The 22135-nt window shown below is 42.3% G+C and overlaps 1 protein-coding gene across 6 annotated transcripts in view; it reads left to right on the forward strand.

Annotated features, from left to right (window-relative positions):
• Positions 1 to 22135, forward strand: part of osbpl9 (oxysterol binding protein like 9) — a 28641-nt gene that overhangs the window by 5268 nt on the left and 1238 nt on the right. The window contains exons 1-17 of one of the 6 annotated variants that reach the window (XM_022233511.2): positions 263 to 745; positions 1396 to 1474; positions 1735 to 1811; positions 11948 to 12130; positions 13022 to 13072; positions 14226 to 14258; positions 15950 to 16058; positions 16526 to 16739; positions 17131 to 17249; positions 17629 to 17791; positions 18263 to 18443; positions 18561 to 18645; positions 19024 to 19134; positions 20162 to 20366; positions 20631 to 20709; positions 20864 to 20955; positions 21394 to 21529. In XM_022233511.2, coding sequence (XP_022089203.2) covers positions 635 to 745; positions 1396 to 1474; positions 1735 to 1811; positions 11948 to 12130; positions 13022 to 13072; positions 14226 to 14258; positions 15950 to 16058; positions 16526 to 16739; positions 17131 to 17249; positions 17629 to 17791; positions 18263 to 18443; positions 18561 to 18645; positions 19024 to 19134; positions 20162 to 20366; positions 20631 to 20709; positions 20864 to 20955; positions 21394 to 21529 — 2028 coding nt within the window. In that variant the 5' untranslated portion in view covers positions 263 to 634. Of the gene's footprint in view, positions 1 to 262; positions 746 to 1395; positions 1475 to 1734; positions 1812 to 5380; positions 6212 to 7276; positions 7472 to 11258; positions 11431 to 11947; positions 12131 to 13021; positions 13073 to 14225; positions 14259 to 15949; positions 16059 to 16525; positions 16740 to 17130; positions 17250 to 17628; positions 17792 to 18262; positions 18444 to 18560; positions 18646 to 19023; positions 19135 to 20161; positions 20367 to 20630; positions 20710 to 20863; positions 20956 to 21393; positions 21530 to 22135 lie in introns of those variants that run through there. The other 5 variants (XM_022233508.2, XM_022233509.2, XM_087143841.1 and 2 more) reach the window with 5 other exon arrangements.

A 22135-nucleotide genomic window follows, 5' to 3' on the forward strand; every position in this document is an offset into this window, starting at 1 on the left:
CAGAAAACAAAATTCAGCTGAGCATACACGCACACTGTACACGCTGTTGACACAGTCCATGTACATGTAGATTACACGTTCATTCCTGAAATAAGAGCACTTCTAATAATGACTGTCAGAATAATACACGCACCGGTATATACATGTACATTTACATGTCTTTTGCCTACCAGCACTTCTGTGGCATTCACAGCCACTGCACGCATACATGTAACGGTATGTACGTGTAGAAGTCATTATTACCTGCCTTTGATATCTTATCCCTTTGCAGCGAACCAATGGACATGTAGGCGTCTACATGTATTATGCATGGGGCTGATACATGTACACTGTGCATGTTGTCTGACTAACTGTGCATCATGTACACCAGGACAGCAGGTGTATCACAATGTCATTAAGTGAAATGTCAATCTGCAGCTATTGTATCGGTACTGTACACGAGGCACTAGCTTTCTGCAGCTGGCTACTACATGTATGTGCCTATTGTTAGGTCTGCATTGAGCTCCACGGTGTAGAGTCTGATGAATGGATTTGTCTTCCTAAAGCATGGAGGGTTTAGAAGCAAACCAGTAGTCCATGGCACAGGGTGTAGCCATATAGCCAAGAGACAAAGTTAGCCTTGACACTGCTTAGCATGGTGTATAGGAACGTCCTAGGGAACAGGAAGTTAATGGCCGAGGATTCTGGAGAGCAGCTTTACATGGATTATGTAGTTATTCCAGATGGGATGGAGGAGGAGCAAGAGGTAGGTTGGTGCCCAAACAAAATAGTGTTGCAGCCATTTGAGTGGAGGAATGTTCTAGACATTCATGCATCTACATAGTACATGTACATATGTACCGGTACATGTACTGTTGAACTGCATGTACATGTAAAACAAAGCGGAAATGTCTTACATGTGTGTACATGTTATACATGTGGTAAAGTAAATCATCTCCTGGTTGCAGGTGTGTCGATGAACGTGGAGAAAAACACCCATCCATGTCCGTCTCCACCTTACGAATACATGAGCCCTATAATGTGGCTCATATTTACTGGACTTCATGTACCTCTGTCTCAGTCTATGAACCACAGTATAGGGCTACATGTATTACGTCTACCTGTGCCGTAACTTAGTCAAGACATCACTAGTCAAGCACAAGCCAATTCACAAGTCTTTCGTCCTGTCAAGTCGCAAGCTCCTCAAATGAACTGTAGCAAATAAATCCCTTGCCTTAGTTCCTTGGCCTGACTTACCGATGACTTGGCATACACGTCATTGAACGTGTAGATCACATCTTTGAAATGGAGATCATTAGCATTAATTATCAACACTGAGGTACCGGTAATTAATGTGTAAGTCTTGTTTTGTAGATTGCTCTTGATTAATAACAACTGCGTTCTTGTTTCCTGCAGGGGGCACTGATAGGTATTGATGACCAGGATGATTCCACCTTCACCATCACCTGTGACCAGAAGACCTTCCATTTTCAAGGTACCCATGGACTGGTGTCCCTCTTGTACACCTTCAGGGGTTATTTATACATTGACGGCCATAGCCATATTTCTCCCTGTAGTCTGCCCCTTCATCCGTAACAAGCTATTGACTTACAGGTGCACATGTTCATGCAGATTAGCATCCTAGTACCAACCAATTCTGGAATATTCTAGAGGGTGCAGTCAGTGATAGTTTAAGGTATAGACACAAATTGATAGTTTGTGTGACTCCATTATTGTTTGCACGTTTCCATTCAGCTCAACATGCAGACGAGAGGGTGCAATGGGTCACAGCACTGGAGGAAACAATTCTCAAGCATTCACAACCTGCCAGAGTAAGAGAATTTATTTTCTCTCTCTCTTTTCAGAGTAATAATAACCACAGTACATGTACATGGCACCATTGCTCAACGTGCTTTTAAAGTTATTTTATTATTTTTCCAAAGTGCAAAATGAACTCTTTTGAAACATGCCCAAAATTTTGTAAATATTTGTTCCAAACTTGTCCATGTAGTTGGGTGTGTGAGTGGATATAATAATGATTTACTAGATTTTATTAACTTCGAAGAACCGATTTAATGTTAACGTGGGCTTCTTCAAGATTTGTTCAAGAGCGGCACATAAGGGAACACGCTAAATTTGTGCCCAGTTTCTGGAAGCCAATTTTTTTTAATTTTTGGACTCAATTTTATGACACTGAAACTGTTCACCAAGGTTGAACACCGTGCGTCGCGAAGGTTAAAGCAGCAGTATTTAATTGAATGAATTTCAGGTTTTTCAGCAAAGATGTCTGGCAAACAGTTTGAGTGTGCCACATTAGGGGACTCAATTATTCTTTCGCTGCATGCCAAAGTTTCAAAAGTGCAACCATTACTATGTAAGTGGGCTAGATGGCAGTATTTATTTGGTTTGCTTGTAATGTTTGAACGTTTAAACCTAATTCTCACTTAAATTTCAAACTTCACTTGGGGGGAGTTGGAGGATTTTGAAGGATCAAGGAATGGAGGACCCAGTTCCGTACATGTACCCGTACAAGTACTGGTAGGTCGAGTTTGGGCGGCCTGTTCTTGACACGGGTTTCTTGTTCTTGCGCTCGAACGGCGGGAACACGACTCAAGAACACTGTTCTCGGAACAGGATCACACACCACTTCCTGGTCAGGGTTTTACAGGAACACACGGAAAAACTCGTGAGATTTTGATTTATGAACAGCTGCAAAAAGTAGAGAGATGGCTTCCAAAGCCATAGATCATGTAGACAATGGGAAGTTTTGCAAAATTAACATTAATTATTTTCTGTAACACAGAAATGAATGTTCCTGTTCATATATGGAAAAGAATTCAGCCCATCCAAACCTTAACTCTCGAATAACGTACGTGGACGCCGCTATGTTGCTTGTGATAACCGGTTGTTTGTTCCCAGCGTTCGAGCGGCCGACCCACGAACAACAAATGGAGCTGTTCGTGAACAAACGGGAACAAGCCGCTCAAACTCAGCCATAGAGTTGGTCCTCCTGTGCACAGTGTCTCCAGAAGGAAGATTTGGGAGGGATCAGGTACTGATAGCTTCCGGCAAGAATAACATGCCATGAAATCAGTGGTAAAGGCTGCCCGTATAAAAATACTAAATGACTCTTTTGTATTCAACAAAACTTCAGAGTTTGCTGAAATGATAAAGGTCAGTGGTTACTTTATGATTTCAGGAATGTATTTGCTTAAAAGCAGTGGCACGTGTGCTGCTACTGGTACGTGTACCTTGCAACATGTTCAAGGGGGCATGCTGGTATTCCCCATAGCCATATGGCCTCAGTGTAGATATTGATAAATACCTGTGTAATAGCTCATCATTTCTTTGTTTTATCACTGGCTGACCTTGAGTGCTAATGATACAATATTGAGAAGGGTGATACACATAGCGGCATGTACATGTACCAATACATGTAATCTACATGTCCATGCACTGCTTCTTGTTCAAGACTGCTTGAGATTATCAGAGGAATGCATGTTAGTGCAGCAGTTTTAATTTAGTATAGATTAACAAATGTACATGTATACCTCCAAAAGCATGCCCCATGTACATGTACCAGTACATACATGTACATGTATGTACACTTACGCATGGTCCCTTGATAATAAATATTATCCAGTTAAGGTAATAAAATCTTGCGCTTGCATAATAATGCTTTTTATGACTTCAATTCAATGTGCTAGTCACTAGCATACATGTACATGTTATATATAGTGTATGTACAGTGTATTCATTCCACTTGCATACATAAAAGTTGTGCTACAGTGTGCATGCATGTATATGCTGCTACAATATCAGACCCATGTGTACATGTACTTTGCTGGTACATGTGAAGGTGCAAATTTAATTTTTTTGTACCGGTACATGTAGGTGGTTTGACTACTCACATACCGGTAGACCACACCTTGATCAAAGAAAAGAACAAAGTAACAAAAATCACCCCCTCCCCCCCAAAAAGAAAATAAAACGACCGGCCCAACCTCATGTGAAGCGTATGTAGCTACCGTATGGTGGGGAATCACATGTGCCGCTATTGGCTAGCAGCTTCGGCCGCTTCCAATGGATATGTGTGCATGTGACTCCTGGCTTCAGCCTACATGTAACTCAAGATGAATCCAGCTGTGGAAGATTTTAGTTACTGGTAAGCAGTAAACAGAAACACCTGTCATTCCTTTCCTTGTTTGCTATTACAGCAGGGTTCTTGTTTTAGGTTCCACTTGTTCACTCCACAGTTTGTCAGTGCTATCTTATTAATCATACAAATAGCAGTACCTGTACATGTATATGGAACTCTGATGCACAAGCAGACGGAGGAGAGTAGTTGTGATACAAGGGTGAACTTCTGTGCATGTCCCAAGTGTTTAGCGATAAAAACACAAAAACACTAATGTTCAGTCACTTCTTGTCGTGTAATCTGCAAGTTCTGGTACGCACAGGTTAGCAGTTTCCGTCCTTTCAAAGGATTGAGACAGACACCTTTCTGTTGCCCTTTCATCTGTTCTAAGCCTGAAGACTGTGGTCATTTGGTCCAAATCATTGGCTTTTCCCACAGGTGTAGGATACTGTAGGTATACAGAGCCAGTACCTACATGTACATACATGCTGACAGCTACATGACTGCATGGTCAGAGCCAAAATGGTGTGTCTCGTCTAATGTTAGTGTCAGTGCTTTGTGACCAGGGCTCTGTTTTGAGTGGTTGATATTGTATTTACCGAATCAAGATTTATGAGTAGATGCATATACATGCATGTACATGTATGTACTTGCATAATGAGTTACATGTACAACTGTTTCTTTAAACAGAGAAACAGTTGTACAAACAAGTATTGGAGGGCTCCAACCAAATCTTTTTGGTTGGGCTTTTGATATTACTGCACAGTAGAGGCTAGTGCTATGATACCATTTTCTGTCCATGTACGAGTAATGTACATGTACATGTATTCTGAATACCTCAGAAGCTCTGTGGAACAATTCATATGAGAATTCTCTGTACAGGGTTTCTCAGTGGTACGCATGATTAAGGGAAGTTGGGCTCGGCAGAAACTGGCACTTAGGTCGAGTACCGCTTGTGCTGTCTGAATGAGTTCACAAGTCCAAGTGCAGAACAAAGGTAGGCACCAGTTTAGCACAAGTGGATGTACCCAGGTACTGTATTTTGGGCATATTCAATTTGTCAGATGTGCTCAGCTTGTTTGAAAATTGATAAGCTGATGGAGAACAATCAATTGGCTTTTGCTAGCATTACATGTATGTTTAGGTTCCAGTCACTGCCTCTAATCTCCCTCTCCCCCCCCACAGTAGAAGAGTTATCTCTTGTAGCGGTCGTGCATTTATGAGATCATCAACTTTTGAGGTGGTAGTAGACAGGCACAGTTTGCCTAAGATTGTGTGCATGGAGCCATACTTGATGAATGGAATTTGGCTTCCAGATCAATTGATGTTGCCAGAGTATGGAGATTTGGCATCTTGGCCAGGTTTGATCTCCTCTGGTAACTTCCAGGTGTCTGGCTGAGAACTTGTTGACTCCAGCTTTTGCTCAGTCATTGTGGACGTTGTTCATTCATTGGATGGGAAGCTCAAACTGACGAAGTTCGCAGTGATGGTAGACCTGCCACATGAGAAACTTTTTCAAGACTTCCCCACACTGGTACATGTACAGTACTTGCACATGGCCTGTGGATCCACTGGCAACCTGTTACCAAGAGGTGGCAATTTGTAAAACGACTGATCTTTCATTCCATCAAATGTTCCGAAAACATACAGCTTGTGCACTGCTTTCAACCCTAAAATGGACGCGGCAAAGTGCCCCAGTTTTTTGGTGCATATGGAGTTAGGCACTGGTCTCATGTACGTCTTAAAACGTGGACCTTTTTGAAAAAACTGTAAGCTTAAAACTGGCTGTAGTACCAGCCCTAGGGCGTTTTGGCCTTGCTCTTGGAGAGGATCCTGATTGGGTACTTACATGTACATGTAAACTTGGCAATGTATCCTGCATGGAGGCAACATCAAACGCCAAAGACGAACCAGGGGAACATGGTGAACAAGACAGAAGAGCCACAGCCCAGGGAGGTGTCACGGAAGAGGAAGGCCAGCTTGACCCAGAAACTACTGAGGAGAAGGCATTCTTTCAGCAAGGAGAGTAAATTGTGCGAGGCCCTGCCGCGAGAGTGTGATCTACACGTAGATCAGTCAGATCGAGCAAGTTTGGTAGGGGCTGTTAATGACACATACCTTGATCAAAATGATGGTTTTAATTGGTTTATTTGCCAAAAAATCACCCGTTATAAAAAGATAGATATGTTTGTTTGTTGAAGAACAGAAGGGTTTTTAAATATTTTTCTAGCATTTCAAAAACTAACCACAGGACCAAAGCATGGAGGCATAAGGTTACTGTTTGTGTTTTAGAAAACTTTTTTTCAAACATTTTGTGAGCATACATGTGGGCAAATCCATATTATCTCTGGCAACATTGGACTCCTCATAAAAATTGAGTGTCAGAAGCTTTTGTAAGAGCTCACCCTTGGGCCGGTTGAGGGCATTTAGAAATGTCGTCAGGTTCCCAGTTTCCAAATGTGCAGGAATAATGATAATAACTGAGACATTCCGTAATATGCGCTGTCTAAGAACTGACTATTGTTATTATTATTAGTGTTATTTTGTTATTGGTACCAGTAAATTGGCAGAATTGTCAACTACCGGTACGTGTTCCATCTGCACAAAAATACCTGCTTCGGTACCCTATCGGCCTTTTATTCCGGGCCAAAATTGTGCCGGAGGCTTTAACTCGTGACATCATCCCTGAATGCATGTTATGGATGTTATTGCCCATGGCATCTTGCCTTTCCAGTGAATAATGTTGGGTGTGCTTTGACCTTTTTTTGGCTCACCTTTATTGTTAGGGGCTTGTGCACAGAATGCGACGACTTTTCCACTGATTCTTGAAAGAGCCTTTTGTGAAAAGAAACCCCCCATAAATCTTCTGTGTCAATGTAATTCATCAATCCCCAGAAAGTATTTTATCATAGCAGTGGAAAATACATGTACAGGCTGTTCCAAATACCCGTATTGTATGTCAGTGAAATGCATGTAGTTTATGGTCTAATAACTCACAAAAAGGACCTGTCTGTACGGTCCTACTCTTTGTAAATGACATTTCGCTAGGATTTCAGAATTTGAGTATTGGTTTCCATGTGCCGAAGACCAGTCCAGCTTCCTGTAGGCCTACTGCATAATACATGTTCATATGGGTCCCTTTGAGTATTCAGACTTGACAAGATATACAAAAAAATTGCAGACAAGTGGTTACACATTCCTCTGTGATCCCCCCCCGTCTCTCTTCAAGGTGTTTGTACATGTACGTCTGCATTTATATTGTGCTGGATGGTGTGGGCCCCATAGTTTACGTGCAGCATGAACAGCTTGAGGAGGAGACTAGGCAATATTGATAGTTGGTACAAACAGACAGTGGTGAGTTCTGATCTTTTTTGTAACGGTGAAAAAGTGAACTTGCACCATGTGTGCATGCAGAGGTACATGTACGGTAGATCATGTAGATGTTATTCCAGCCCCTCTCTCCCTTGGCAGAAGGCAGTACCCCCTGGATGCACCCCCCCCATTGGAAATCATGAAATCAACACAACCCACACATGTACTACATGTGGTACTGTACATGTACATTTAGTTCGCAGACCTGCTTTCGCTCCTTTCCTTGAGAAGCATGTGCATCTTGATGTCTCCCCCACCCGAAATTCCATCCCAGTTGCACCCCGTGTACAGTGTTAGTGACTGGGCTGTACCGGTATTTTCCGCTGCCATGCAAAATCCTTCAAAACGACCTGGAGGATTTTGATGCTTATGGGAGGAGTTGGCAAGTTTGGGCATAGAACAGGATGTACATGTACATGTGAATTGGAGTGGATGGATACAGTAGGTGCTTGTAGGGATACGGTACATGTTTTCAAGAATTCTGATTTGCAGCAGGTGGAATGTATGGATGTCAATAAAATTGTCCGAAACAAACCGCATAAAACTACACGTACGTTTCCAAACATGCCAACATTAAGTTCCCCAGAGGAAGTTAATGATTGGACTTCATTGTCTAAGTTCATTTACAAGTTTGTTTTTGAAGTTGATGTTTATTCTGTTGTGGTGAAAGTTGGATCTTTTTTTTTTTCTTTTTTTCCAGTGAAGAGCAATTTGATTCATTGAATGCAGCCAGACTCATGTACATGTACAGTACTTTCTCTGTAATGAATTCATTCAACAATGTATGGCCGTGTCCGAAACGGGCTTCCAGAGCTACATGTACGGCTACATGTAGGTCTATTGTCTACGCGTCTCCACGCATTTCTAATGGCATGAAGACCTAGACCTAGCACAAGACAAGAGATTCGTATGCAGCCTATGCAACTGGAGTGGAGGTTAAGTTACTGGTAGCCTCTGCATTCTTTTCTGTACTCAATGTGATCATAAATTTTTATGGAATGAGACTGACGTAGACTGAGTCCTTGCACAGAGCAACTAACGCAAAGCAAATCGTACATGACAGTATCAATAACTGGATGATTTGCATAGATGTTGCCCTGTTCTATCAAAAACAGGAATAAATACTTTGCATGTGAGAAACCACAGGACTGTTTCCAGAGGTCCATCCTAGAAACTACATGTACGTGTCGCCAAATATTTCTGCTTAGAATTGTTTTGAATACATGTACAGTGTACTTGTATGTACTGGTACAGTGTACATGTATTGGCTATGTATATGCACTCTGTACGTTGGTCTTTTTGTTGCATAATATACATGTACCTTTATCAGAAACATGGACAGGTTCATGTTTTTCTTGGGAAATATTTCAGTTCCAGGTTAGATGTACTTTAATTACCGGTACTCACAGGTGTAATTTAGTTGTGTGGAATTTACAGGTAGGAGAAGAAATTCATTAGATGATGACGTCCGGTGGTAATGAGACTATCTCAGACATGTGAAGGATCCAGGAAATGGAAAGCAGAGGGGGGGTTGCTAGGGTACATGTAGCAGCTGAGGAAATGTCATTTATTGTTCATATGCGAATGAAACGAGGAGCAGCTCGTCTGCTGTGGACTTACCGCACATGTACAGTGTATGTAAGGTTTCACTGATTGGCTGAGGTATGTACATTACAGTACACGTTTTGGTGATGGGTTTTCCATCTGTACATGTATGTGCCGTACATGTACACGTACAGTATGGAGGCTGATTTTCTTGCAATTTTAGGGCAATTTTTATCAATGTGTGTGTGTGTGTGTGTGTGGCTGAGTCTGTTCTATGCACATGTGCATACATGTACATGCACATGTACATGCACGTGTACCTCCAAAGTCTGTGAACAGATTTTTTTGTAGGAAAAAATGCGTCTCCCTGGTGACAAACAAGCTTGCCCTCAGAGGTACAGTACAGGTACATGTAGACTTGTGCTAACTCTTGAATGAAGATTTCTGCAGGGACGACAGATTTGTGCACATTCTGACAAAATTTGGTGGTGCACATACAACGTGCTCCTTACCACATGAATGTGAACCAGTTAGCAAATGTAACCAGCCCCAATTGCAATAATTCCATGGGCAGTGCAGATGTACTTGTATCCTTAGCAGATGCTCACACGCATTGAGTGGGCAACTCTGGATGAAATGTACCCTACTGCTATGTGTACAAAGTCCATTCTGTGCAAACGCACTCTCATCATTTCCAAGTCGTTTCATGGCACTGTTCTTTCAAATTATACACGTACGTACATGTACTGTTCATTTAGTGCAAGTGATTCAGTTGATGAACTCAGCGGGTTGCATCTTTTACACACTGGAGCTGAAGGGTCCATGTACATGTACCTGTACATGTATGTGCTGAAGTATTACAGATAACTGTCGTCTGAATGATTGTGTGCCAAACTTGGTGATACAGTTCACCTGAAGTGCAAACATGGATTTAATCTAAAGGTCTGAAATTTTCTCAGTGCATATTCGTGTAAGAGAAAACATTTGTGTGGATGGAAGTCTGGCAAGCGACTTCTGAGCCCCCAACAATTTCTCCCTGAAAACCGGATTATATTGGAAAATAGTGTGTGATGGGTGACCCAAACATTTCAGCATGCGTAAAGATAGACACAGTGCACCACATGTTCATGTACGCTGTTCATGTACACTGTACATGTACCTGTTGAAAGTGCCTCGAGTCTGTAGAATATTGTCTCTCTGGACGTGGAGCTGATGGACCAAAATCCAATTCTTAAATCCCTTGGTTTCTATGACCACTTTGAATTAAAATCTAACAAAAAAGACATTTTCTGGTAAGCTGTGCTGAGTCAGTTAAAAAAGATATCTCCCAGTGATAAATTACATATGGTGGGAGACTGTACTGGTAAGTGCACTTGTGGTCTGTCATTTGTTCCTTTAAATACTACATTTACATGTACATTTACTGAGCAACGGAATGCAGTATTCATGTACCAGTAAATTCACACAGAATCCAAGCTTTTGAACAAAACTGTTTGCTTTCTAATACTTTGAAAATCAGTTTTACGCCGTAGAGGTTTTTAACAACATTTGTGCATATGTACATGTACATGTACATGTATTTACACATTTCTCCAGTTAGCATTGACCCACTGATACTACTGTACCTGATTTTAGTCCATCATTTTACTAGCAGCGCAAAAGATTACCGGTACTTTTAGTGATTCCATTTTGGAATGTACATTTTTCAGATTTTATAGTCAGTTGCAATGTACATATGCATGTACGATATATGCAGTACTGGTCTAATAAAAATGCTTTACAGTGTCTCTCTCATCCAGTTGTGTCAAACTTTTTGTCCATTCCTGTCTGTGTTTCCCGATGTATGCCAAAGATTTAATGATGTCTCTTTGCATCTGACGGTTTAGGCAGAAACAACATGTACATGTACAGTGTAAGCCTTCCCTCCTCCAGCCCACGGCACCCCCAACCATGCCAACTCCCATCATATTGTTTGCTTTTGCCCATTAGATTATTACCATATACATGTAGAAATGTTGTACTGTGACATCAAATTTCAGGAATGACGTGAACTGAACGAGTACCATGTATTGGTTATACAGCAATCAGGGGATACATTTCCAATGATTTTCATTGAATCCATCTCCAGTTGATACTGCAACAGGTGCAGAGTATACCATTGTTTACCAACCTTGGAAAGCATTTCAACTTTTACGCATTCAATTTTGTCATATACGTTGTGCACAAAATGTTGTCTACCAGTGAATTTGGTGCGTGTTATGAGAAATACGTGTGGTTCTTGTTAAGGAGGACAAGATCTGCAAATTTTCACCGGTATACTTGGCATCAGAATCTGTCCACGCATGGGTCAATCATATTCCTTGGGCTGTTGCATGTGCATAAGGTCCCAGTCGGTGGTAAGTGAAGGAAGAGCACGTGACTGTGTCAGGAATTGAAATGTGCATCGTACCACAAGGACTCGATGGATCTATCCCTATGACTGCACGTGCATGCGAATGAAGCAACCTTTCTCCGTGATTTGGAGCCTTTATCCCTTTCAATCACGAGTAATGTATATGTGTATACCAGCACATGAACATGTACATGTACCCGCATGAAAGACACAAAAGGACGGCACAGTTTGGTTTGGGTACAATTTTCATGTTTAGATAATATTGTTTGAGATGTTCTACTTCAGAATAGCTACATGTACGGGTACCTGAAGAAGTACCGGTAGGGTCGAGCTGTAAGTGGTTTCTTCCATATCAACCCATTCTTGGAGTAGAGTTTTATGCTTATCATTTTGTTCTATTCAGTGGGATCAACAAATGTCATGGATTGGTTTTTGTACGTAACTGGTAAACGTACATTTGATTTTCTTTTACATGTATTTTTATTTTCGTTCTTTGTTTTGTCGTTCTTTTGTCAATGCAGTTTGGTAGTAAGTCCCGCCCTAGACCCAAACCAACAGTCCAGGACTTTGACAGGAAGCTGGCTGAGTCCGACGCCTACCTTCAGATTCTCATCGACCAGGTGACCGCGTTCGAGGAGAGGATTGAAAAATTAGAAGACGAAGCCGAGAGGCAGAAATATGAACAACTCAGGACCCAGGCCAAGGTAAGGTGATTCATGTTGATCTTCGGATGAGCAGGTGCAGGGGAAAGACTTGTTTTTATTCCTTTAACAAAGCGTTCAAAATTCATGAGGTGATTTGCAAAATTTTGCAGGATCAATAAATGTCGAGCCCAGCCTCTGTTACGATACAAGGGGTCTGATGCCCCTTGACAGTTGAAGTACATTGTACATTTAGACGGATAGAGGAAGATTTAGATGGATTACTGTTATACAGTTCAGACAGTTGTCTTGTCCAGAGAGAAGTAAGATTTTGAAATGGCTCACCCATGTCAAGTCAACCGTTCCCACTCTAATAGTACATACTGTAGGTTTTTAAAAGCATGCTGATTCCGCGCATGGAGAGTTGTCTGTAGTACTCGTGTTTATAAGCACAACCCCTGAATGCTCGTGGTAATGACTTGAAAATTACTGCAAACCCAGTCAACTGTTCACAACAATATGCTTGCAGCTGTGCACTTAGAAAATGGCAGGTCAGTCCTTACACTGTTGTCCACTGTGGTCAGAAAAGTGAAGGCCAGTTTGACCCACGGAAAACCTTGAAATAGAACTCTACAAAAGAAAAGGAATTTTCATCTTTCTTAACCTGATGTCGGCAAGGTATCAAAAAAGTGTACAGTGTGGGGAGGTAAAGAGAGAAATGGCCAAATCATCAAGTGTTGCACTAGACAGACACTGTCAGCTTTCAGAGGGGAACTGCCCAAAAATTTCAAGGTTTTTCCAGAAAGGAAATTCTATTATTTTCAAACAATGAAACGCCTCTGCAAAACAGTCTGCGAGCTTGGTAATTTACTGAGGCATATCCTGCTCTTTTGTGTAAATCTACCGTGGGATTGCGGAGAATTATAATACTTTATGCATGTCTTCTTCACACAGGCTATGATTGAATCTGTCAAGCAGGCCATCGTGTTATTACAACTAGCAAAGGTAGGTTGGAAATATTTTTCTGAGATATAGTTTTGGCAACTATCATGTACACGTACTTGGCATACACCTTGCTGTGTCTTCCGCTCATGTCTTTTATTCTGCAGATTTTGCTGCTGTATCTAGTAAGGCCTGCTCGGTAAATGAAAACCATGGATCAGTTTTTACCTTAACATGCAAATGTACCATAGTTCTGGTTCAGTGGCATTCCAAAATTTTGCCTTTTTCTTTAATAAGGAAATGCAGTCAGTTTCAATTTTATTTTTGTAATAGTATGGCGCCTTTTGCTGTCAACTAGATTAGAACTTTAAAGAGTACTACAGATGGGCAAAAGGGAGACGGGCTTCCTCTATCTCCAAGAGCCACTTGTTGAACCTTAGTGCATTGAAGTCACATGTACATGGCAGTTAAAAAAAGTTTTCATTTCAAATTGGTTTCAGAAACATCTTGCTACATGTTTGTCAAAGTGAATAGATTTTGAAAGGTTTTCCCTTTGCTTACCGTGGTTTACAGCGGAACCAAATTGAAGTTTCAGTGCGTGTGAATTTTCCTAATTAATTGCCAAAGGTGCTACTTGCAAATGTTTTGGGGAGGGATTAATCTGTTTAGAATGGGAATTTATGCTTCAAAACTTATGAAATCTTGAGAAGTCTTGTGCGAGGCAGTGTGACCTGTACTTTTCTTGAAAACAGAGGGCTTTCCGTCCAAACCCCAGGTTGCCAGGAACTGCCGAGAGCATCCCGCACTGTATGGAGGTGTGCTCAAATAATGTTGGGGACATGTCAACGTGATAATGGAATGAGAATAGCACGCGGCGTTGTCGGGTTGGGGGAGCTTTCATTGGGGTCACACTTTATGCGCATGCACTTGTCTGTTCAATTACCGTACTGTACAGTGTTAATATGAATAACTTTCATTTGAATGTGTACAAACCTGACACATCTTGGACCAGGCTCTCTCTGTTACCTCCAAGGAGGTGCATCCGTGTACATGTACTTGGGCGTGGAGCCAGCAAAGTGTCAGGGATATACATGTAGTACAATGGCTGGACTTTCAGTTTCCTTCCCCGTGTCATTTCTGCCATCTTGTTTCTCCCATGAATTGTGTTTGTGATTTCAATTGCTGCTCTCTTTGTTCATTTTCACGGACAACGCAGTCCACCATTATATGGCCTGTGAAGGCTCCAAAAGTGAGTATATTGTACAGCGTCAAGCCTGGTGTTCTGTCATGCCACAGCATGCATCATTGCATTAAAAACCAGTTGAAACGTTGCAAACATGTACCCTGTACAGGTGTGTATTTTGCACTGCCTTGTGTTACGGTCCATTACATAGCCTGACCAGACACGCCAGAGATAGTGCTTTTGGGCCAAGATTCCATGGAGAAGAATTTTGAAATTGTTGTGAAGGTCGACAGCTACATGTACGCGTATTTTATGACCAGGTCGGTAAAAGTTAACCGGTCCTGAGCAGGCTGAAGCAATGTATGCATGAAAAAAGTGATTTGTGTCGGCCCCAATGTCACAGATACATGTTTATTTTTGTGTTTCTGCCACACATGCTGATGGACAGCTGTTACCAAGTGTTAACAACCTGCACCCATTACCAAGCCTCAGCACCTTTGCGCTCGCTCTTTGAAAAGTCACTTCACTGCATTGCAGACCCAAGTGATACTGGTGTATCACCAGTGATCACAGGAAAGTTACATGTACATGCCTGTGCTGGGTGTAAAACTCAAACTGTTTTGTTCACCAGTATTTCACATGAAGAGAACTTTCCAGGATTTGCCACGTACAAAGTTTTCGACAAGAGGCTAGAATTTCAGAACATTTGACATGTATGTTTTTTAGGTATGCCTGTTTCATTTAGGATGTCACTCTGTGCATTTTTATCGCATAGAGTTAAGGGTAGCATGGTGTGGATCAGTGCATTATTTATCCAGCCAGTTAGATGTACATGTACATGTACTTACCACAGAGATACATTGACATGTGTATCTTTTATTGTAACCACATTATGACAGTAATTCCATATGAGTGTTGTGTTTTCTTTCCTCCGACATCTCTATAATACCCAAAAGTTACATGTATGATTTGTATGTACGTATCATCCCATGGACCATCACTGCATGCGTCATCCGTGCTACTTGCTTAGGTAGCATTGGACATCGTGGAGGCATGCTTGTTAATTGAGAATGTCACAGGGAGGGGCAAAGTAAAGTTTTTTTGGGGGGGGATACTAATTTGTCATTGCTTGGTTTTGGGGGTTTGTGCCAGCCCCCCCAAAATGGTCAAATTTACTGGACTTGCTCCCGCAACTGCACCCTACAAGCTGAAGGAAACTGAAAGGAAGTTTACGTTCACTACAAAATTGTCATAGATGTACATGCAGTTTTTTCATTTCTTGAAAAATACCATCTTACTGAACATCAGCCAACTTTCCACCCAAATTTTGGCTGATTAATTTGGAATAAACATGTACGTACATCTTGTGCACGTAAACTGCAAAGAAATTTTACCTGTCCCTGCAGGAAGAACATTCCTTTTCCACTTCGGGTTTTTAGGCCCGATGAGGAGTCCATCGAGTTGGCCATGTTTCAATTGGGTCGGCCATATTTCAATTGGGTTGTACATATGGATGTGTACATGTATGCATGCTGTCATGTCGGAAATGGATTTTGGTGTGTGTCAAGTACCTGCAGATATGTATTCGTAGCTGGCTTTTCGTTGCGCATGTTGAACCCAGAGATCCCACCACGGCTGGATTTCATGTCACAGTTTGCAGCCTTGAGATTTGCAAAGTGAGGTGGTGAAGACAGTGCTCCATTCAAAGGGGATTGGACACCAACTAAAACATGCTTGCATATCTTGTCTGCACACAGAACACAGTCAACCCAGTAAATGGCCTCCTAGCCAATGAGATTGATGCAACTCACCCTGATAGCCAGAACCATGAGCCACTTGACAACCAAGTGCCTTTAGAAACACAAGGTAGGGAGGATGTTTACGGTGTACATGTACGGATCCCATTACACGTAATCGGGATTTCGCAAGTACAGGCATTTCAGCTGAAATGAACTTGTTTGCACCGGCAGATTGATTTCTTTCTCTCCCCGAAACTTTCCATTGAACATTGGAGCAATTTACGTACGGGAAGCTGAGCCTTGGCCCTGGTGATTACCCACCAAGAACTAAATGTAAATGTTGATGTTTTTTTAGAAATTTGCAGTAAATTTTCTTTAAGGATGCCAGTTTCTTAAAGTTTGTAACTTCGGGATTCATGCAAGTTGTGTCTAGAAGTATGAGTGCATCGACATTATTCTATTGATTTTACAACAGTAAGATCCTTCCATGTGTAACAGTGCAAACATCCTAACACAGTTTGTTCAGTATTCACTCATAGAGACTGGTTATTGAAGAGGTTTCTAAAGAACTCTGCCTCTTTTGTTTTTGAACAGTTTCCACCCATGAGGTGGAATCCACTCCTGTGTCATCGAGCAGTGTTGAGTTGGCCACCGAGTGCTTTGAGGAGAACAATGCCTCTGTACCGTCCACGCCCCCACTCCCCACTCAGGTGATCCCCAGGACCGAGCACATACCGGCTTTGTCCTACTCCAGCAGTGACGACGAGGATTTCTATGATGCCGACGAGTTCCCAGACTTGGACCTAGGGTAGGTACGAGATGTGGCTGAGGAAAGTTGTTAGACTGTAAAAACCAGAAGTTTGAACGGGTGTGCACAGATGTGATGTCATTCCCCTTGAATGTGTTGATCTGTCTTGTCATGTAGTAGGAAGTGTTTTATTTAGAGGTTAAGGTTCAAATCATTCTTATGGCCTTGTTGTATGTCCTCCAGCAAGGTACTTTACCTTAGCAAAAGGTACTGGTAGGTTCCAACCACAGGAGAAGGGTCAAGAAAACCAGCCGGTGCACCTGTCAGTTTTGTTAAATACAAATCTATAAAATCAACAATTCACTTTTGCCCATGGATCAAATGAGTTTAAGCAGTCTTATACATGTATGTCTTGTTCTTTGATACAAATGTTTTTTTTTTCTTTCTGCAGACCTCCGCAAGGAAGGCCACCAATCGAAGTCGAAGACGAAGAAGAGGCAGAGCAAGGTCAAGAGTTTCGACCCCATGAACACCAGCCCAGCATGTATGAGGAAGAATCGGAAGAAGAAAGTGAGTAGTGTGTTGCTGGAGGATAATGAAGCGGTTTGTTATTAATCTCATCCGATATTGATACTGTATACATGAGGTTACAACTTAGAGTCAGGCATGGTCAGGTAGTTTGCAGTTGCAATGAGAAAGAGGGGCCAATTATCATCTTAGCTTGACATGTGAACATGCTCGGGTGCATATTGGTTTTAAGCAAAGCTACCAGGGTTATGCTCATTCTGTAGAAAATTGGCTGTGCTGTCTTCATGCCAGCACTATCCTCATGGCCTCATCTTTGTATCTTTGCACAGGATTTGTGAATATCATTTTGGTTGCGGTAGGCAAAGTTGAGGAGGCAGTTGTGTGCAGAGTGCATTGACCAAGTTGTTTCTTTGTGTTACAGTGCTGGACTGTGAGAGTCACGGTAGTGTCATCTCCCACCTCCTGTCTCAGGTCCGGCTAGGCATGGACCTGACCAAGGTGGTCCTACCCACCTTCATCCTGGAGAGACGCTCCCTGCTGGAGATGTACGCCGACTTCCTGGCCCACCCAGAACTCTTTGCAAAGTGAGTACAATTGGTTTCTACCCTATCCTCCTGCCAGCTGTGGAGTTTTTGCCAGTTAGACATGGCTTTTGCCTGTCAGATTGGTATGATGTCCCTTCAGTCAGTTTGACTTGAGTTTTTGCCAGTCAGATGGACGTGTTTTTTTAAGGTCATTTGGACTCGACTTTTTGCCTGTCGACTTCTTCTTCCTGTACCTCAGGGTTGATTTTTCTGCCATTCCACCTGGGATTATAATGGGTACCTGTGAGGGTACACGTACATGTAGATACCGTTGTTTGATTTGATTAGCTGTTGCTCCCCAGGGAGCTGAGACGAACATGGGAATATTTGTGACCCGGTGGGCTGGTGTAATAATAAGTGCCTTGTATCGCCGGGTAAGTTGGGGCTGCCCAATTACAGTCATTATCATCACTGTTGGACATGACAACTTGTTGCCAGTCTTAAAAAAACGATTGTTTCCAAAACTTACAGCATCTCAGACTTGGACAGCCCCAAGGATCGCATGGTGCAAGTCGTCAAGTGGTTCATGACAGCGTTCCACGCTGGACGCAACAGCTCAGTTGCCAAGAAGCCCTACAACCCCATCCTAGGGGAGACCATGCGTTGCTGGTGGGACCTAGGACCAGAGAATGGGAAGATAGACGGCAGTGAGGTGGGTGTCTGTCTGTTTGTCTGTCTGTCTACGTGGCTGACTGATGTATCCTTCCTTGGAAGCTTTATAATGGTTCAATGAACTAATTTAAGTAAAACTTTTTGTTTTTCCATTCAGGAACAAGTGACAGATGGGCCAGTTCCCTGGGCAACCAAAGATCAAGTCACATTTATAGCTGAGCAGGTTTCCCACCATCCTCCGAGTGAGTATGCAATCTTTCCAGACTCCAGATTGATTCAATTCACTGCACTGTGCACAGAAAACTTAGTTACGGAGAGAGTGATGAAATTTGCATGCATCAGTAACAACATGTAACCAGGAAGGCATCGCTGGCTCCTTAGGCCTCTTTCAGGGATTGAGGGTTATATTTTATTGGTTGAGGCTGGCTATAAATTCAGGTGCTAGAATTTGCAAACTTACAGAAATCTTGGCTTTCATGTGAAAGAGGACTTCATCGTTACGAGAATTTGATGGCAAGTAACAACTTGTTGGAGAGGAAGTATTTATAGCTCATCACTTCAACAGAACGAGAGCATAAAATTAACACTGGATCTCTTTTTTTCCTTTGTTCTTGCTTCAGTTTCCGCTTTCTATGCAGAGCACTACAACAAGCAGATGTCTATCAATGCCCATATATGGACCAAGTCCAAGTTTCTCGGTCTTTCAATTGGTGTTGAGAATGTCGGGCAAGGTGAGTCCATTCCTGAAACTCTTTACTGCCTGAGCTACTCCTCGTTAGAGACCTCTCGAGGAATTACTGAAGAGGGACCAGTTTTGCAGTGTTTCTGGAGAACAAGCAAAATCAGCGTCAATTTGTGTGAGACCGAGCAGTTTTGTAGTTTTTTGGACCAGTGTATAAAATGAAATTAATTAATAAATTGAAATTATTGAATTTATTCCAACATGTAAACGGTTAAGACTGAATATTAAACTGCAGGATGATCCATGTGTATAGAGCATTCATGGCGAATTACTGCTGGGACTTCTTTAAGAAATCTACTGTACTCGGAATAAACACATCTAACTAACTTAGGAAGGAAATTGTTAAACCAGGGCTGTAGTTGACCACTTCATAAACTCCCTTCCTCATCACATCAGAATTATCAATAGCGAAAATGAATTTAAAGCAGTTCTCAAAACGTACTTGTTCCATTGATTGTTCTTTATTGTTGTTTCTTGTAAAGCGCATCGAGACCTTGGTGTGATGTGCTATATAAAAACTGTGTTGTTATTATTATTAATATAAATATTTAACAAGCACTCATGGTAGCTTCACAGGCATTTAATACATGTATTCACAAGTACCTGAGTGCATCGAATTACTTCCCTTGGCACTTACACCTGTGGTATTGCCACACGTTAAGATGTGCATGCGTATTATTTGGCAGTAACCAAAGACAAAGGTGCCACAACCTGTGGAGGTTGAGCATATAGAGCCCTCAAGCAGCCTTGGGCCTCGGAGGGTCATCATAGAAATTTACTATTCCACAAGGTTGTGTTTCACAATGTTTCAAACAAGTAAGAATGCCATGACAAATGATGTATAAATCTTGAGCAAGAGACCACCATGGGTCAGCATTTGTAAATACAAAGGACTGTGGTGGTAGGAGCTGGCCATCTAAGACAGTGATTTTCAGCCAGGGCACAAATTTGTTTGGAATAATACCATCCAGGAGTAGTTAAACGGGCAATCTTGTTCCCCCTTCCTCTTTTTGCAGCCTGCGTGTCAGACCTCAAGCACGAGGAGGAGTACATCATGACGTTCCCCAATGGCTATGGTCGCTCCATCCTGACGGTGCCCTGGTTTGAGATGGGCGGCAAGTGCATCATCAGCTGTGCCAAGACGGGCTTCACTGGCACCATCACCTTCCTGACCAAGCCCTTCTACGGCGGCAAACGCCACCGTGTCACGGGAGAGGTTGCGTGAGTTATCTTGCTGTACAATCCACCCCCCTCTCTGAAAATTAACCCATTAGTCACTGTACATGGCTAATCTCGTACTTTTCCAAACTACCCATCCTGTTAAGAGGCAACACACCTGCTTCATGGCCCAATTAGATCAGTGTCATTTTTTGACATTCTTTTGGTCATACATTAACCTTTAAATATTCAAAATACCATGTGGAGGAATACTAAATGCTAAAATTTGACAAAGAATGACTTGTAGACTTTTCTTGGTCTTTGCAGGCATGTGTCAGATCGCAAGCCGTTCATGACTATTACAGGAGAATGGAACGGTGTTTTGACTGCTAAGCACGCTAATGGGGTAAGTAATATTAAAAATGGGGGTGAATGCTCGGAGAGTCTGCAGTTCTCGTTTTAGGGGAAAAGGTGCAATCATATCATGATGTCACTTTTAAAAGAAACTTTGCAAAAATGTAGCATGGTTTCATGATCTTTCTCACGATGCATCGGTCCAGGAAACGGAGGCGTTTGCAGACACCACCACTATGAAAGTCAACAAGAAGAGGATCATGCCTGTGGAGAAGCAAGGAGAGTACGAATCGAAGAGGTAAGCCCTGCCGTCGCGTTCTGCTGGCGCTGCGCACAAGGACTCTCTCGGCTAGACAGACACCTGTATGCTGCTGCCACAGTATCAGAGCACCTTCACAAAGACTGTGGGCAAGGGAACTGAATAAACGATGTCCAAATCTGTAAGGAATCGAGGCTTTCGCTGATGTGGGATTTGAACCTTTGACCCCGGGACACTCTACTGGTGTTTTTTCAACCAAGCAATCCAGCTGTTAAAGGGATGATAGGCAGTGTCTTTTGTGGTCTGTTTGGTGAGGGTACTTTGAGGGGGGCCCAAAGATGAGAATTAAAAACAAAGTGCCTGGTTTTTTTTGTGCAAATACACTGCCTCTGAATAATCTTTCCATTATTTTTGTGATCATTTATCTTTGAGTCAGCTCCTTCGTTTGAGTTGATACACCTGATTTTTTTTTCTCAGACTGTGGAAAGATGTAACTCACTACCTCAAGACACACAATATCGACAAGGCGACGGCCAGCAAGCACTTCCTGGAGGAGAGACAACGCCGAGAAGCCAAGGAGAGGAAAGAGAAGGGGGAAAAATGGCAGACAAAGGTGAGGTCATGGGTCAGAGGTTACAGGTCAAGGCCTTCCACGGCAGAAAGAAGGTTTCTTGTACAAGTCTTGGATGGGAAAGGTAGTTCTGACATCTCTTCCAAAGTAAAAGGGTTACAGATTTAAAGAAAGATTCTGCTAGGATTGAAACGTCGGGCCCTCCTCATGTTGTGATCTAAAAAAACACAACAATCTTTATTCTGATAAAAACAGGTCACCTACTAAAATTCCGAGTGATGCGTCAAATTGTGTAATTTCACCTACATTCTACAGAGCCCTGTACAAGAGACTTCAATATACCAACTGCATGCCAAGGTCGAGTAAATATCTGGTGCACTGACTTGTTCCTGTGTACGCTCATGTTGGGCCTTTGAATTCCGCAGACCAAAGTCGCTGTTGCTGTTACGTGTACATTAGAGATGGCCAGCACCAGGTCATCATTCACAGTTTCTAGCACAAAGACACCAGACTGTTTCAGTGCAGGAGCTTTCTGGTGTAGAACTTGCCCTCAAGTACGCGGGAGAGCAAACAATGCAGTTCAAAAGTGCAGTACTTTAGGTGTTATTCGGGAATGGTGTATTGCATTAAGAAGTGTTAAATGAAGCG

The sequence above is a fragment of the Acanthaster planci genome, linkage group LG12, assembly GCF_054643075.1.
Source record: "Acanthaster planci isolate LZ-2023a linkage group LG12, COTS_SCS, whole genome shotgun sequence".
Taxonomy (NCBI): Eukaryota; Metazoa; Echinodermata; class Asteroidea; order Valvatida; family Acanthasteridae; genus Acanthaster; species Acanthaster planci.